Source organism: Protopterus annectens, chromosome 1.part1 (assembly GCF_019279795.1).
Source record: "Protopterus annectens isolate FY-2018-M chromosome 1.part1, PAN1.0, whole genome shotgun sequence".
NCBI classification, from domain to species: domain Eukaryota; kingdom Metazoa; phylum Chordata; order Ceratodontiformes; family Protopteridae; genus Protopterus; species Protopterus annectens.
Genome location: NC_056726.1, coordinates 552,113,937 through 552,131,033, shown reverse-complemented (window position 1 = coordinate 552,131,033; position 17,097 = coordinate 552,113,937). Strand labels below are relative to the sequence as shown.

At 41.7% G+C, this 17,097-nt stretch overlaps 1 protein-coding gene across 1 annotated transcript in view; it reads right to left on the bottom strand.

Moving 5' to 3' along the window:
- LOC122814860 (phospholipid-transporting ATPase ID-like) overlaps positions 1 to 17,097 on the bottom strand; it is a 2,026,011-nt gene that overhangs the window by 310,659 nt on the left and 1,698,255 nt on the right. The window contains exon 20 of the mRNA XM_044087143.1: positions 4,902 to 5,007. Coding sequence (XP_043943078.1) covers positions 4,902 to 5,007 — 106 coding nt within the window. The remainder of the gene's footprint in view (positions 1 to 4,901; positions 5,008 to 17,097) is intronic.

The following is a 17,097-nucleotide window of genomic DNA, read 5'->3' as shown; positions in this document are numbered from 1 at the left end:
AACACCTATTCACTGATTCAGTACACTCTAGTGCTCACCTGCACCTGGCTTGTGTCTGGTTGTGTGTAGTGGCAGTTTGTAGTATCTCTTCTCAGCTAGTGATGTTGGATATTTTATGGCTAATTGTTGTGCCCTGTTGTGTATGTTTCACTTCTGGCTGATTGTTTATTGTCCCATTAAACAATAAACTGCACAAAGGATGCTGTGACAGCATCACACACTTTGCTGGACATCTTTTTTTATTGTATTTATTACTATCCATTCATGCTGTTGATGCCTTGAGTACTGTGTTGTAGTACTCCTGTCTATTTTCTCTTACAGAGTTTTGCTTCTTGCATTTTTGCCTCATAGAACCTTGTGATGTTTTACCAACTGTCTGAACCACCACATGAAGTCTTGAAGACAGCTGTAGCTATGGTGTGTGGAACATTGTACTATGGCATCTGTGTTTTATGCTCAGATACATACTAATAAATCAGTACTGCATTGATCATCACATTGTAATATTCCTGCCCGTTGTGCACACACTCTTGTACTATTAATTTATTGAGCTTCTCTTGGTTTATTATTGTGTAACATCTGGGGCTGCTGTTCGGTAATGCTTTATAGTGTAGTGGTTATCCTTTGCTGATATGACAATTTTTAGTTTGTAATTGGCTATGTAACATTTGATTTTGTCCATAAATTCATTGTTAATCCTTTTGAGGTTGATTATAGCACTCTTGAGTTTTTGTTCTATCTCTCTGACTATTAGCCTTTTACATTTATTGTACAGTGTGTGTGTACAGCCGAGTTCCACCAGAGGAGGGGTTATTTCTAAATCAGATATCGTACTTGTTGTAAATGGGTGCATGAGTCTGTATACATGTGCTGAGATGGGAATATAAATGTTTTGTATATGTAACTGTATTTGCTATAGGGTCATTGAGGAACATCTTATATCGTCATTAAGCACAAGGACATTAGCCCTGGTGACTGGAGAAGTCTCCAAAGATGGTTAGGTTGGTCATTAACTTGCACCTGGACAGTATGATGAACAAAATACCTTACTGATCTGTTGTGAACAGTGAGGATATGAGAATGGCTGATGAGCACATAAGGACTGTGCTGGTCAGAACAAGACTGAGTCTGCTGGTGCCTGTAGAAGTGGACAATACTATTTGATCAAGGGAGTTAACACTGATAAAGTCAAGCAAGCACTGGAAATATTTATTACTAGAGGTGTAGGTGTGCCAGTTTATGGTGGGATAGTTAAATTCCCCCATTGAGAGGGACATTAGCTTATTATTAAGCTATATGTCAAGAATTGCAGGGATCATGCACAGTTTTTGTAGTAGGCCAGGATGTGGTATGAAGTATTGTGTACTGATATTAGGGACACAAAAGAGTTTGAAGTCACTGTCTTGGTCATACAGTCTAGAAGTGAGGATGATTCAAGTAAAGACGGACACATCACCATCCTCAGACCTCTCAACCAATCGGGGACAAATTTCAACAGAATCAGGGACAAGTCACGAAAAAATCAGGGACAATCAGGGACACTTTTAAAATATTAGTGCTATTAACTTGAAACATTGACAGAATCAGAGCATATGAATTAATACACATTTTCTGAAGTAAAAGAAGTCTATAACTCTTAATTATTGTAATTATTCATTAAGTGTATTTCACCACGTTTCCTCCAAAAGTCACTAGTTTTAGGAGGGATTAAGAGGGACAGGGCCAAAATTTGAGTCAAAATCAGGGACAGTTTTGAGGTATGACCATCCTCCATAACTACTATCCACACTTGTGGGCCTAAGCAAATGGTAGGCAGAAAAGCCTAAGCGGGAGTGCTGTCACTTGTCTGGAAACAAATTTCAGTGACAACATAAATATTTTTCCAGACTTAGGAGGGTATGGAAAGAAGGCATTTCATTTAAGCTCCTAGTACTGAGCAATACTGCATGGATACCTGGAAAATTCAGTTTTGTGTTTACTATATTAGAAGGCTAAATGGACTAACAAAACAGCACCATGGTGGTAAAGATTGTCTTAGCCAGTATTCAAATGTCATGTGGTGATAGGTCATCCTTGGTGAAACAGGCAGGAATGTCCTCTGCCTTTTCTAGGACAATTGGCTGAACCCTCTCAAGGATCCCTCTTAGCATCAGTAAAAGTAGATCATGCCTAATAAACATAGTTCAACTCTTTGAAGAGTCACAGAAGCACCAGATGAGGGCAGTTACATGTACAAGGCTTAGCTTCATTTCGCTAAGACTTTTGATAACATACCTCTTTCTGATATCACCAACAAAATGGTCAAACCCGAAATCATTATGGAACCTGTTGGAGTGATAGATTGCTTACTGACAGAGATTGCCTTGGTTGATAGCACACTATCCTTCCAGAGACTTGTCACTAGTTGCTTTCCCTAGTGCTCTGCTTTGCAAATGCATCTTTTTGGCATCTACCTCTGACGTCAAATTTGAAATTAAAGGCCTGTGGCTCACCAAGTTCAAGGACCATTGCAAGCTTTGAGTCCATCATCAGTATCCCTGAAAACACTTGGATCCTCCAAGATGGCCTAACCTCAACATACTTGTGGTGTCAGAATTATGGCCTAAAGCTGAATATCAAAAAATGTAGCATCATACTGTTTGGAAGAGAAGAACTCTTGAACAATGATCATATAAATCACATAAACTACACGAACCTCAAGTATGAGGCACTCGTGTTATCCATAGTATCTAGAAGCCCTGCCCTTTCTTTATCTTGCATGGACTCATAGATTGTAAGCCATGCCTGTTCTACAAAGGTGTAAATGTTTCAGTTCTGTATGATCTACTACATGTCCACAAAAATGATAATAACACAAGGACAAGATCAAGAAACCTAAATCCGTATTGCAACATACATAGGACTTAGTGTGGAAAATCTCTCTCTCTCTCTCTCTCTCTCTCTCTCTTTCTCTATCTCTGACTTGGAAAATTGTAGAGAAAGATATTTGTAATCAAAATTGCCACTTAGTTTCATTATTGAAGCTGTAGCATTCTCATAGCTCACTAAAGACTTGATCAAGTGTTAGTTATTCTTGTTTTCCAGTCACAAAACATGAGTAAGATTTGATGACAAGCTATTGGGTACATCCTGTAAAAATACACTTGCAGTATTGTGTTGCTTCTCATTTTTCTTCTGGCTAGGTTATGAGGGATCTGCACAGCCAGGAATTGCAAACAGATTAACTAGTGGCAGTCAGTAAACCGCTGTACATGTTAAAGCTATGCTCTTATGAGTTACTGTCTGTAACAGGTAGTCTCCACATGGACAATAAACTTTTGAGTAGAAAATGTATGCTGATTTCAGGTTACTGATGTGATCAGAGCTTTTTTCTTCTTCTTTGCACTTTTGTACATGTATTCATACTTGAAGTTTTTCTCTCTTTCTCAGGGCTCCAGTGAATAGAGGCAATTTTATACCCAGATGGACAATCCCAACAAACAAATGCTAATAAATAAGAGATTACCCATCCCCCTGACTTGGCTGCCAGCAGAGGTGTAGCCAGCTTTAGTAGTAACCAGCCACCCCAACTCTTCATTTGAAGAAGAAAAAAGTCATATTGTTCTAATGGCACACCAACCAGGTGGCCATATTATTCCCCCTCCCTCCTAACAGTTGCTACAGTTTAGACCACACACTGAATGCTAAAGAGCTCAGGTTTGTTCTTTAAGAAAAAAAAGACTTTAAAAAGCTTTTAGAAGCCAGTGTGGATGACTGATCACATCTCGTTAACACTTTGCACCCGGAGCAGTTAACCCTTTCAACCTGCCATAGCTACGGTACTGGCTGTCAGCAGCTCTGGCTATTTGTTTCAACTGTCTTCCTTGATGATGCTATCCACAATCTCCCTTATGCTACTGTCTCTGCACAGTAATGATGGTTTGTTCATACTGGAAAGAAGAAAGGGCAACACTGATCTGCATTCATGGTTCTTTCCAAAAAAAAAAAGTTTGATGTAATAAAACGTGAAACTCCCATACATGTAAAATGGCATGCTTGGCTATAATAGGGTTCCTCACATGCAAGACATGATGAAAATAATTGAAATTAAAATCCTTAGTGAGTATGACCAGATTTAAAATCTTAATTGCCAAATAACAGAGCTAGTCTTGTAATCTATACACAGTGAGTCTAAATGTTTTTCAGAATTCATTTTCCTTCCTTTATGTGGCAATTTCCTTTATCACCTAACACTGCTAAGTGACTCTCTATTGAAATGTCAGTACTCATAACCCCAGGTGCTGACATGCAAAAAACAAAAACACCGAAAATGTAGGAAGAGTGACTATCAAACATCTCTTTTCTCCTTTAAAGTTGTATTTTGTAGGGCAAGTCCCCAACACCCCTGAACTTACATATACCAACTTGGAAAAAAGGGAATATTCCAAAGAATTGCAATCTTGGACTTAGTATATGTAAGTCTGTTTTTTAACTATTTAGTTTCAGCATTATGAAATTTGCTGACGTGGGTCCCAGCATTTCAAACAGTTGCCCTTTTAGGTGAGTGTTGTGATCAGTTTCCTTAGAATATGAAGAACATAAACACACTGGAAGGGAAGCTAATGTGTTGCTTTCTCTGGGCTAAGGGGGAGGATAGATTGTACAATTTCAAACAAGGTACGAGTCAAACATGTTAACCTATCCAGACAAAACCATCATTGCTCACACTTTTCTGACTTGCTTACTTAAGTTGGAAGCTTTACTTTTCAAGCCTCCATGTACAGCTCAACATCTTTGCTCAAGAATCGGGCAAAGCCAAAAATAACGGCGAGACAAAAGCACAAATCTATCAACAAGACTAAAGAAAGTGCTGCATTTAACATAATGAAAATATGGTAACATTTTTAATATGTGCTGTTTACCTCAGCTCTTCCAACACTTCACTAGCAGAATGTCCAGCAACAATAAAAATGCCTTTCATATCATCGCTCAGCATGTTACAGGAGTAGCCAATGTTCACAGCCGTTTCTGCAAGAAGAGTAAAACACAAATACTATGTCACTAAACAAAGCACAGTTTCTGTGAGCATATAATATATCACACTGTGGACAATGTACATGAATAATGCTATTAAAAACAGTACAGTTAGAACAACTATACAATAACTGATAAAAAAACAAAAGGAAAACAAAACAGTGTATATAGTTCCAGGTACCACTCTTACATTACACAATACTGTCCAGTTGAAACACTACCAGCAAACTTTTCAGAGGAGTTGAATTATTCTGGAAGTGTTTACGGAAACCCTTTACAAGCATAAAAATAACTGCATATAAACAGTACTAACAAAGCAAAATCAACTTAGAACATACACCAAAAACAAGCCCCCTTGGTGGACCCCCAGTGTAAATAGGTTGTACAACAACAACAACAAAAAAAGAAAATTCTGTCCAAATATAGGAAAGGCTATGTCCAAAAGATAAAAAAAAAAACTCCCTCAACAGTCTCAGCAAGCAAATCGGGGACTAATCAATTCCATCAAGTCAGCTTTGAGGCAAAAATAGCCTTCTAGTTTAAGGGTAACTATACGGCATTTTTTTAGCTAAGTAAGCAACCTTAAAGGGAACCCCCAACAGTCTGCTAAACTAATAGTAAATGGAGCTTCCTTTACCAAACTGGGGGATATAGCAAATTTCCTTGCCAATAATTTTAGCTCCTATTTCACTCCCCCATCACCCTAGTCCCCTTCCTCTAGAAATACCCTCTACCTTTTCTCCTCCAACTATCACTAAAGGACAGGTCCTCACTGCACTCTCCAGAGCTAAAAACAATGCATCAGTGGGTCCTGATAATATCCTAGGATGCCATCTAAATAACTTGAAGCATGACTTGTCAGGCCCATTAGAATCTCTATTCAGTCACAGCCTCCAGACAAGCTTATTCCTGGGGAATGGAGGACTCCCTCTCTTACTATGGGGCAGTGCATCCGTGGGCAGAGAGATAGGCCAGATTGGAAGTGGTGCCCAAAAACATAACAAAAAAGGAGTATTAAAAAGGAATACGAAAAAGAATAACTTTAACATAATAATAAATAACAAACGGATAAAAGGAAGGAATGTGTTTACTTTTCATTTTAAAGCCAACAGCGCATGACTGCCAGCTTTGATTTATGATGTGCTGGGATATTGCGGTTTCATAAGTGGAAGACAACTGGCATTCCTAGTGGGAATGTGTGGCAGGGTAGTAACTGTAGCAAGTTGCTTATTGCAGTCATAGCAAGTATCTTGCTATAGTTACAGTGGGAGTACAGAAGTGCCTCTCCCTCTCTTTTTCTCATTTTTTTTTTTTTTAGTCTTCAGTTATAATTTTTAGGTTTGGGAAAGACCTTAAGAGGTTTTTCAATCTATACAACTCTTACTGGAGGTATTAATCCTGAGGGTGATGGACATAGTATGGCCTAAAAAGTATGGTTTCTCTTAGTAATAGAAACTGTACTGAGTACAGTACAAAGAGTATGCCTTGCTACACCCTGGGGAGAGGAGATATTGATTAAGGGATCTCAGGATAAACTTCAGGAAGGGTCACAATTCTTTCTCCAGGAGGTTTTATCTAAACACCATAGTGTACACAGCCTACATCATGTAAGAGATGTTTTTTCTGGGTGCTCAGGCATTTGCTAATTGTCACTGTGAGGTGCAGGGAGTGAAAGGCAACCTCTGGAGAGGAGAGGTTGTGGAAGTGTATGACTTGCTTGACTCTGAAGGGATGCAGAACAAGAGGTGCCAAGGAATTTAAAGTGACATTGGTAATCCTAGTAAAATATAAGCCATTTGGGTTTACAATCACAGCACGGGACAACTGTAAACAAGGTTTTGTGTTCTTTATAGCTACCATTCTGGAGAAACATTCAGAGCAGGCCCTCAAAATATTAGTTTACTATCTTACCATCTAGGGAATGCACAAAAAACAGAGGGATCAGATGTGGTTACAGTGTGATAGAAGATGGCAGCTGAGAGGTGAATGAAGAAGGATTTTTGAAATCCAGATATATGGATGGTCATCATATTGAACAAAGCCCAGCTACTCAGGAGTTGAGAGAAATGTTGTCAGACAGGGCTTGTTTGGCTTTCAGTGCCATCACCTCCGGTTGCATAGCATGCAGTTCTGTACACACTTGTTCATTCTGTTGAGGCACAACTCACTTGCAGGTGCTTTATGAAGGATACAGGACCTAGATATTGACCACTGGTGTCACAGCAGTTTGGGGGAAGTAAAGGGACACCCCCGTTGACAACAGCAGGAGTGGGTCCCCTTTGGGGCCAGAAGACAGAGTGAAGGTGGTTTCATGACATTGACAGTAGAGTACAGGTAATAGTCATATGGGTGACTTTGCAATTGTGTGTCTATTATTAGCCAGATTAAAAGGTTGTTCAGTTTGTAGTCCAGGGATTTAAGAAAGTTCCCTTTACAAGCAGATCCTTCACTGAAGGGCACAGTGTGCAAACATCTTATCAATACAGAGCAGGAAAGCAATTACTAGATAAGGAAATTTAGAGGGGAATGAATACAGTGAATACAGAAATAGAAAACACACGTATATGCACACATTTTTATTGTGACATTTTGCAGGCCAGATCACACTAGTGTAATGAGCTGATCAGGACACACAATCTTTAAAAATGATTGCTTTATAGCAGCTTAGAAAAACAAAATGGCAGTATATCCAATTTAACAGAACTGATGTGGTCAGATCAATCTGAATACAGAGAAGTTTTGAATAGCGCTTTTTGTTTTGTTTTCTGTCAAATTATTTTCTAACTGTTCAGCACGAAAATTTGCTCAAGACTGATTTGACTTCTCCTTTGCTCTTCTAAATTGCAGTTAGTGGTCTGGCTTGTCTTAATATCATACCACAATGAATCAGAATCAGAACATTTGCTAACACAACTGAAGTGTTCAGATTGAAAGGATTTATTTTGTCCTAAAAATTTGTTTGCAATATCACCACTTTCAAACCAAAAATCAAAATATGGGACAACAACAATCAAAATCTGGGACCATGAACACAGCACAGGGCACAGGTAAAGGTATCATTATTAAACATGACATTTAAACAAAATATTTAGTTTTATGGGTTTTTCTGTTTCTACAATTTTTCTAAGGCCTTAAGTTATTTTTTTTATATTGTGCTTCTTAATTTGCCTACTGCGTGACTCTGAACAAGTCACATAACCAAACAGTGCAACCAGGTCACCCTTGAAAAGAGAGATCAGTGTGTAACAGGGTTACATTATTAACACAAGTAAATAAGTAAACAGTTAAGTAAGTAAATAAATAAACATAATGTTCATGTGGTCCACATTGGTATCATCTCTGTTGCTCCGAAGAGCAGTACAGCACAAAGCCCTTCCATAAGTTCCAGCTATACAACCTGGTCACCAGTAGATGCAGACTGGAGATGTTTCTGTCCTAACTTTCTAGCAGGAAAGTACCAGAGATTCATGACGCCTTGTGATGGATCCATTAGAGGCTTCTATATGCAGTCATAGGCCTTTGTCTGAAAAAGTACAGTTGTGTACACTTATCATAAATGTAGATGTTTGAGTGTATCCACTGTTGCAGTCATCACACTTGGGTTATCTGCCTGCAGGTAGCCCTCAGTTGGTCCGAATACCAGAGTCTTGGGATTTCTGCTTTGGATGCTGTTGCTTCTTCCATGATGTCAGGTCATCAGGGGTATAAAACAGGCAACCGATGCCATTACATCAGCTTTTCTTGCCCAGATGTCAGGAGCCCCCCAAATAGCAAGCTAATATATGGTGTGGAACACCACCAGTAAAAAGTAAATACCACTGCCATAAAAAATGGCCATATAGAGGATAGGTAGAAAGGATAGAGAAAAACAGGGGGCTGGAGGGAGGGAAACCAGGACTGCAACAGTGAATACACTCCGACATCTACATTTATGGTAAATGCACACAACTGTACTATGTTCTCCATGTTTCACTGTTGCAGTCATCATACTTGGGTTGATTCCCAAAGCTGAGGAAGGGTGGAGGCAGTCAAGAGGAGTTAGGGCTGGCAAGCAGGCCCTGTAAGACTGCTGCAGTAAATCCAGCTCTGGATTTTGAAAAAATAGGTAAATGGTGATGCTTGGTGAAGGTGTGTACAGAACTCCAGGTTGCAGCTTCCAGAATGTCCCTGGTAGGGACTCCCCTGAGAAATGCTGTAGAAGTGGAAGTAGCCCTAGTGGAATGTGTTCTGATCCCCTGTGGGGTAGGCTTTCCATGGTGCTTGTAGTAGAAATGGATGCAGTGTGCTATCCATTTGGAAATGGTTTGCTTTGAAATGGCCTTGCCCTCTGCTCCTGTAGCAAAGCTGACTAGCAGCTGGTCAGATTTTCTGAAAGGTTTAGTCCTGTCAAGGTAGAACCTGAGCTGTCTATGCACATCCAGGGAGTGCAGGATCCTTTCCCCTTTATTTTGAGGATTAGGGAAGAAGGTTGGAAAATGGATGGCTTGGTTTAGAGACACACTGGAGACCACCTTAGGCATAAAGGATGGGTTAGTCCTGAGGGAAACCCCGTCAGCATGGAAAATAATGAAGGGTTCCACAGCCATTAGTGGCTGTAACTCAGACACTCTTCTAGCTGAGGTTATGACTAAAAGCAAAGCTGTTTTCCAAGAAAGGAATTTTAACTCTGCTGAATCCACAGGTTCAGAAGGGGGAAGCGTGAGCTTTTCTAGTACAAAGTTAAGGTCCCAGGCAGGGGTGGGTGCTCTCCTAGGGGGCCTTAAGTTGTTAGCCCCTCTCAGGAAATGTTTGATGAGAGGGTGACAGAATAGAAGTGGCTCAGTATTATAATGAGCTGAGATGGCAGAGGCATGAATCTTAATGGAGGAGAAGGATAGGCCTCTGTGGAGTAGCTCTGCTAGGTAATCAAGGATTTGAGGTAAGGAGGGCACAGCTGTGTCCTTTCCTTGAGACTGACTCCAAGAACAATATATTTTCCACTTTTCAGCATAGAATTTCCTAGTACTAGGCCTTCTCACCTCAAGAATGATGTCCAATACCTGTTTGCTGAGGGTTGCTGGTGGAGTATTCAGGGGATAAGCCAGGCTGCAAGGGTTAGGGTTTGCAGCTGTGGATGCAAAATCTGTCCCTCCTGGTGAGACAGCAGGGAAGGTGATGGATGAAGATGCCAGGGTGGCATTGTTGTCAGACTGCATAAGAGTGGGTACCAGTGCTGGCATGGCCAGTCTGAGGCAATAAAAATTGCCCTTGGGCTGTCCTGTCTGATCTTGAATAGTACCTTTGAGAGGAGGGGCAGAAGTGGAAAGGCATAAATTGAGAGTTTTTCCCATTTGAAGGATAAGGCATCCACCCACCGGGCCCTGCTGTGAGGGTTCCTGGTGCAAATTTGCTCAATTGGTGGTTCTTGGGGGAGGCAAAGAGGTCCACCTCTAGTGTCTCCCATCTCTGGATTAGAAGGGTGAAGGTGTTGGGCTCCAAATTCCACTCATATGGGTCCAGGAGATTTCTGCTTAAGTCATCTGCCAGTGAATTCTGTTTACCTGGCAGGAATTGAGCTTGTAGATGCACTTGGTTGCTCAAGGCTGTGTTCTACAGGGCCATGGCTAACCTGCAGAGCAGGTAGGAATTGGTTCCCCCCTGCTTGTTTATGTACCACATAACTGTGGTGTTGTCTGTTTTTATCAGCAGCTGTCCTGGAAGGATTAGGTATTTGAAGGCCATCAGAGCATACTGTACAACTAACATCTCTTTTGATTGATGTGCAGGAGGATTTGTCCTGGGCTCCACTTGCCCTGAATGCATTTGCCTGCCATGTGAGCCCCCCATGCATAGTCTGATGCATCTTTAGTCAGGATTTGGACGGCGAGGGGTTAAGTGAAAGGTAGTCCCTTGTTGTGGTTACATGCTTCTGCACACCAAAGGAACTCTGCCCTTAGACAAGGTATGCTAGGAATGACTGTTTCCATGTCCTGAGAATGTTGCCACCAAAGATTTTTTAAGTACCATTGAAGTTTCCTCATATGCAGTCTTGCATATGGAATTAGTAGAATGCATGAGGCCATGAACCCTAGGGTTTGCAGTATTTTCCTTGCAGATAGCTGGGTTTTGGTGGCCATTTGGTTGAAGAGTTGTTCAAATAGATCTGTTTTTCTGGAGTGAGAAATGCCATCTGGGAAGTTGTGTTCAAGCTTGCGCCCAGGAATACAATTTTTTGAGTGAGCACCTCTTGTGATTTCTTTTTGTTTATGGTTTACCCCAATGAAGATAGGAGTCTTTTTACAAATGCCAGGTGAGGAAGTAGCAATTCCTGACTGTCCGCCTGAATCAGGCAATCGTCCAAGTATGGGAAAATATGGATATTTTTCTGCCTGCGGTATGCAAAGGCTGGAGCCAGGCACTTTGTGAATACTCTGGGCATGGTAGATAAGCCAGAGGGAAGTGCAGAGAACTGATAGTGCATAGAGCCTGCCCTGAAGTGTAGATATTTCCTGCAAGACTCCCTTATGGGGATGTGCAGATAAGCTTCTTTTAAGTCTAGGGTGACTAACCAGGCATCCTTGGCTAGCATAGGGAGAAGCTATTGCAGTGTAAGCATTTTGAATTTTGAGACCATCAGAAAAGTATTGAGAATTGATAGATCCAGGATAGGGTGCCAAGAGCCCGTTTTTCTGGGCAGCAGGAACAGTCTGGAGTAGAAACCCTGTCCCCTTTGTTCTACTGGAACAGGTTGGATGGCCCTGATATTGAGCAGGGAAAGTACTTGCTTTTGAGCCTCTGCCCACTGGTTTGGAGGAAGGTCTGGAAACCCGCTTGGGGTTGGCAGTGAATGGAAGTAGAATCTGTACCCCTGGGATACAATGTTTAGAACCCATCGGTCCTGAGTAAGGGACATCCAGTTTTTGGCATGAAGGGAAAGTTTTCCTCCTAGGGGTGCAAGTAGTTGGGCAGGGCTGGGAAGGATAATTGAAAAGTCATTGTGAACTTTTTCCATGAGGGGGTGGCTTACCAATCCCTGTGTTTGAGGTGGGAACACTCCATTGTTTAGATCTCTGCATACCCTAAGACAGTAGTCTTCGTGGTCTGGTTCCCCTGTTTTTGGACTGAAAAGGCCTGGAAGGGGCTGGAAAGGGCCAGTTTTTAGAAGGCCAATGCCTACTGAATCTAGGTGGCTGCACTTGTAAGAATTCTTTAACAGTTTGCATAGATTTAGCTTTTTCTTCCATCTTTTTAAGAACCTCTTTTCCTTTGGTGCCAAACAAACAGTCCTGATTTAAAAGAGCGTCTAGTAATTTTGTTTTGACATGGTCTGGCAAAGTTTGTTCCTTCAGCCAAGGATGCCTTCTCAGTACAGACCCAGTGACTGCAGCCCTGCAAGATGCTTCTAGGGCATCAAAGCCACACTGCAAAGTATGCTTACTAACTTGGTTTGCAGAATGCATTAACTCTTGTAAATCTTTATTTTCTGCACAATCTGGAAATAACACCATTTTTTGTTTAATTAGTTCCATGAAATGTTGCTGGTTCTTCAACATGTGAAACTGGGAATTCAATGCCTGGATGGCAAGAGTTGCAGAGGTATATACCTTCTTACCCCATCTGTCTAAAGCTCTGGAATGCCTGTCTGAAGGAGTAGGGCTTTTGGCTGTAATAGGCTTAATATCTTTAGGTCCCTGGGAAACGGTCTCTGGCTCCGCAGTAAGATTCTTAAAGAGAAATTTGTGAGAATCAGGTACTCTGTAGTATCTGTCAGGTTTTTTAGGGGCCAGTGGTAAAGTGTCTGGAGTAAGACTAGATTCCATGAAGACATCATCTACAACATCCAGGACAGGGGGTATAGCTAGAGGCCTGTGCTGAGGCAACTCTAAAAATTCTCTTAGTCTCTTTTTGGACTGAGGGTAGTCCTAGCATTCCCAGTGGAAATACTCTCGTAAAGTATGCAAGGTTTCACCAAAATAAAAATCCTCTGGAGGGGAGGCAGAGGGAATTGATTCCTCTGCATCTGAATCCTCAAAGGTTGATAAGGGTATGTCCTGGTAATCAGAAGGGTCAGAGTCATCGGACTCCCGGTCTGTAGAATCAGAAAGAAACTCAATCCTTTGTCTCTTAGCAGGGGAAGGGTGACTTCCCCTAATTAGGGTAATAAGGTCTTCAGCCATTCTAAGCATTTGTTTTTGTGGCATGGGAGCTTGAGCATGTGCTTTGGTCATCAGTTTTCTAGGCGCAGTGCATACTCTGGGCCTGAGAAACTCGGTAGTTTTAGCTGACAATGAAGTTGTCAGTTTAATGTGAACATCGGTAGGTCGGAATACACCCTCAGAAGCTGGTGCCTGCACAGCGGCTCCAGACCCATCCAAGGTAGAGACATCAGGTTCCATAATCGAAGAAGCATCTCGCTGCATACCGGACTCCGAATGGGTCTCAGCAGAGGCCTGCGAATCTGTAGAAGCGGGCATCAGGGGCTGCAAAGACTCCTCACTGAGTACTGCAGACTGGTAACTAGCTTAACAGAAGCTTCGTCGGCAGTTTTGGACCTATGCAGTCTGCCTCTGTATCTTTATGCTTTTTTGGAAGATCAGTAGTTGGATGGCTTATCGAAGCCATTTCGGAATACGGAGAATGAGAGCAAAAGAATTTAGTGACAAAAATAACCCGATGATGAATGGTTCGGGTGTTAAACAAGGCACAAAAATTACAGCGAGGGACGTCATGGTCTGGGCCTAAACAGCTGATGCAGTAAGAATGAAAATCTCTGTGAGGTATTTGCTTTCCACAGGCAAGAAAATTGTTAACTTTTTCTGACATTGGTTAGAGCAAGAAAAAAGAATCCCCAATGGGGTACTTAGATTTGGAAGAAATCAGGTTTGAAACTTGAAAAACGAAAATTTCAGGTAGCGGCCGACAGACACTTGCAAACTGCTTCTGCTTCAGACTCCTTCTCGGCAAGAAAGACTGATGTAATGGTGTCGGCTGCCTGTTTTATACCCCTGATGACCTGACATCATGGAAGAAGTGAGAGCATCCGACGCAGAAATCCCAAGACTCTGGTATTCAGGCCGACTGAGGGCTACCTGCAGGCAGATAACCCAAGTGTGATGACTGCAACAGTGAAACACGAAGAACATCTGTCAAGAGACAAAACAAACAGAGAGCTGAAAATGATCATATACTCCTGCTGGGAAGTCTGTTAATGAGATGGCATTCCTGCCCATGTGCCATACTCTTGCCTTTGAGTAGTAAGGGCTCAAATCAGTAGCTTTTTTTCTACTTCAGCAGATGACAAGGGGTCTAGGACAACAGAAGCCCACCTCCCGTCTTGGGTACATAAGTCTTGGGGTGAAGACACTGTCCAACCCATCATCAAATGGCTAGAACATGGTTGTGACTTGCCAGTATACCAATTAAACTCTTAGGATAAGACCTCTGGAAAAAAGTAAAAAGAAAACAGGGTGGCAAAGGCCCAAAATCAGGGACATATTTTAAATATCGCTCTTATAAACTTAGAAAGTTATTAATATAACTGGTTTTACATTAGTATACATTTTCTTGAACATATGAAGTCTGAAAATTCAAATGTCTGTCATTATTTAAGTAACTTCAGACTTCAATGATTTGCCAGCAAGTGACAAATTATATGAGGACCAGACAAAAAAATATGGGGCAAAACTCTGGACTGTTGAGAGCTATACTTGCCAAATCCTAAGCAATAATCCCTTGAATCATCTGAAAATAGCTTGGTGATAGCATTCCAGAATGAAGACTCATAGGCCTCTCCCCCAGGTTCAGCATAGTTGATGACCTGAGGTCCATTGTATCCAAGTACCCCAGGATCCATGGTTCAGGTTCCAGACTACAGACAACTGTTTGGGACCTGTTATAGGGGTGGGGGTATACCCTTGAGGATTATGATCTGATGCCGGTTCCGGGCCTGGTGTAGATCTCTCAGCTTTACATGACACTGCTGGCTGGTAATGACTCTGAGGGCTACTTCCTTGCAACGGGTACCTCTTGACCTCTTAGAGTAAGAAATCTGGACAAAGCCATAAAAAAGTGGTGCAATTTTGAAATATCGCTCTTACAAACTTAGAAAGTTGATAGTATGACAGGTTTTGCATTAGCATGAATTTTCTGAAGGGTATGAAGTCTAAAACACAAATGTCTGTCATTATTTTCTAACTTCACTCTTCAATTATTTGCCACTAATTTGCCAGAAAGCCACAATTTTATGAAAAACGGACCAAAAATATAAGGCAAAAATCTGGACATTCTGCGAAAATCTGTACAGTTGAAAGGTACTGAGCCTAATTGTATTTATTACTGCTTGGCAGTAACTTGATTAAAGTGTAGCTATCATGCTAAGTCTTTTGGATTAAGCACTTGGGCTTCAGACCAGTTGTTTTACATTAGGAAGGTTTGTGGCATGCACTGTGGTGGCATGACAGGTAGCTTACATCCTTCTAAGTTGGGAACTGCTGATTGAGAGCTCAGTGTCTGTTATTCTAAAAGTGTATTAGTTCTGGTTTAAGCACTTGGGCTTCAGGCCAGTTATTTTACATTAAGAAGGTTCGTGGTCTGCACTCTTGTAGGAGGAGAGGCTGGACTCTGCCCTTCTGAGCTGGGAATTTCTGGTTAAAGGTTTATAGTGCCTGCATATTTGAACTGTTTCTTACTGAAATTGGTACACCTTGTTTGCTGTAGCATAGACTAGATCCAGGCCTGCTGAATCTAGCTTTGTTTGTATGCTTGTTGTTTGTTTGCTTGTTACTTCCTGAACGCTAATTCCACCTAAACGCTGCTTTTCAGCTTCTGTGGATCCCTAGTGATATCTGCATTGCTTACTGTACTTATTTCCTTGTTTCACTTGAAAGAAAGTTACTGTTTGTCGTTTTTACATTTAAGTTACCTGTAACACATTGCACTTAAGTTACCTGGCACTTGCTCACTAAGCAATTATATAAGTCAGCACTAAAAAATTAAAAGCACTACACCCTCACAAACTCCCCTTTAGTACCTTGTTCCCCATTGGCCCTTGTTTTCAATTATAAAGGAATTCCCAGTACTATTCTAGCATGTCCAAAGGTCAGTTGTCAATCTCCTCTCTGGTCCAGCTGGTGAATCTGGGAATCTTGAGGCAATGTTACAACTGCCTCATGTACACAGACAACCCTCTCCTCCTCCCAACAAATTCCAACACATGTGAGAGATGCAACCATATAGCCAAACTGGAGGCTAAGCTCTCTCAACTCAGTACTGGCATAACCAGTCAGGAGGAGAAGGAAACCACACTCACTACAATTCCAGTCTCACATAGACCTACCAAGACAGCAAACCAAACACATAATCACACAAAAACATACTCGGAGGCTCTAAATAAAGATCTGCCTAAGCAGCAGAGACCTCCAAAGCAGAGACCCAAGCAACTGCTACCCCAAAACAAAACACGTGCAACACATATCTCACAAAGCCAGTGTGCCGAACAGTCATAGCCCTTAAGGCTAAACAACACACCTGATACACTTGTAATAGGTGACTCTATCGTCAGGCACACCGACGTCCCGCTCACCAGGCTGAACAAGGAGAAGATCACGGTGAGCAGCATGCTGGGCGCTAGGATCCGCCACATAACACAAGCACTCAGGTCACTCCAAGGCAAGTACAAATATGACTCAGTCATTGTCCATGCTGGTGTGAATGACCTGAGACGTACCTCCCTGGACTACATGAAAAGAGACATAGAGGAGCTCTCTGAGCATGTAGCCCAGGTCGGTATGACCCTGACCTTGAGTAGCATCTTACCCTCACCAAGAATGATGCCACAATATGAAGACAAGATGGTCAATTTCAACAATTGGCTTAAGTACTGGTGTCATTCAAAGGGGATCCTATGCCTGTCAGCCTGGGATGATATGCTCGACAAGCCACGATGCTTCGCTAAGGACGGCTTGCACCTGTCACCCCTGGGCTTTCGGATATTGGCAAAGGCTCTTGCTACCCCCATAGTGCCTTTTTTAGGCAAGGCTCAAAAGACATACCCACCTCCATATGTATCACAAGGGATAAGAAACTAAGAGTAATGCTACTCAATGC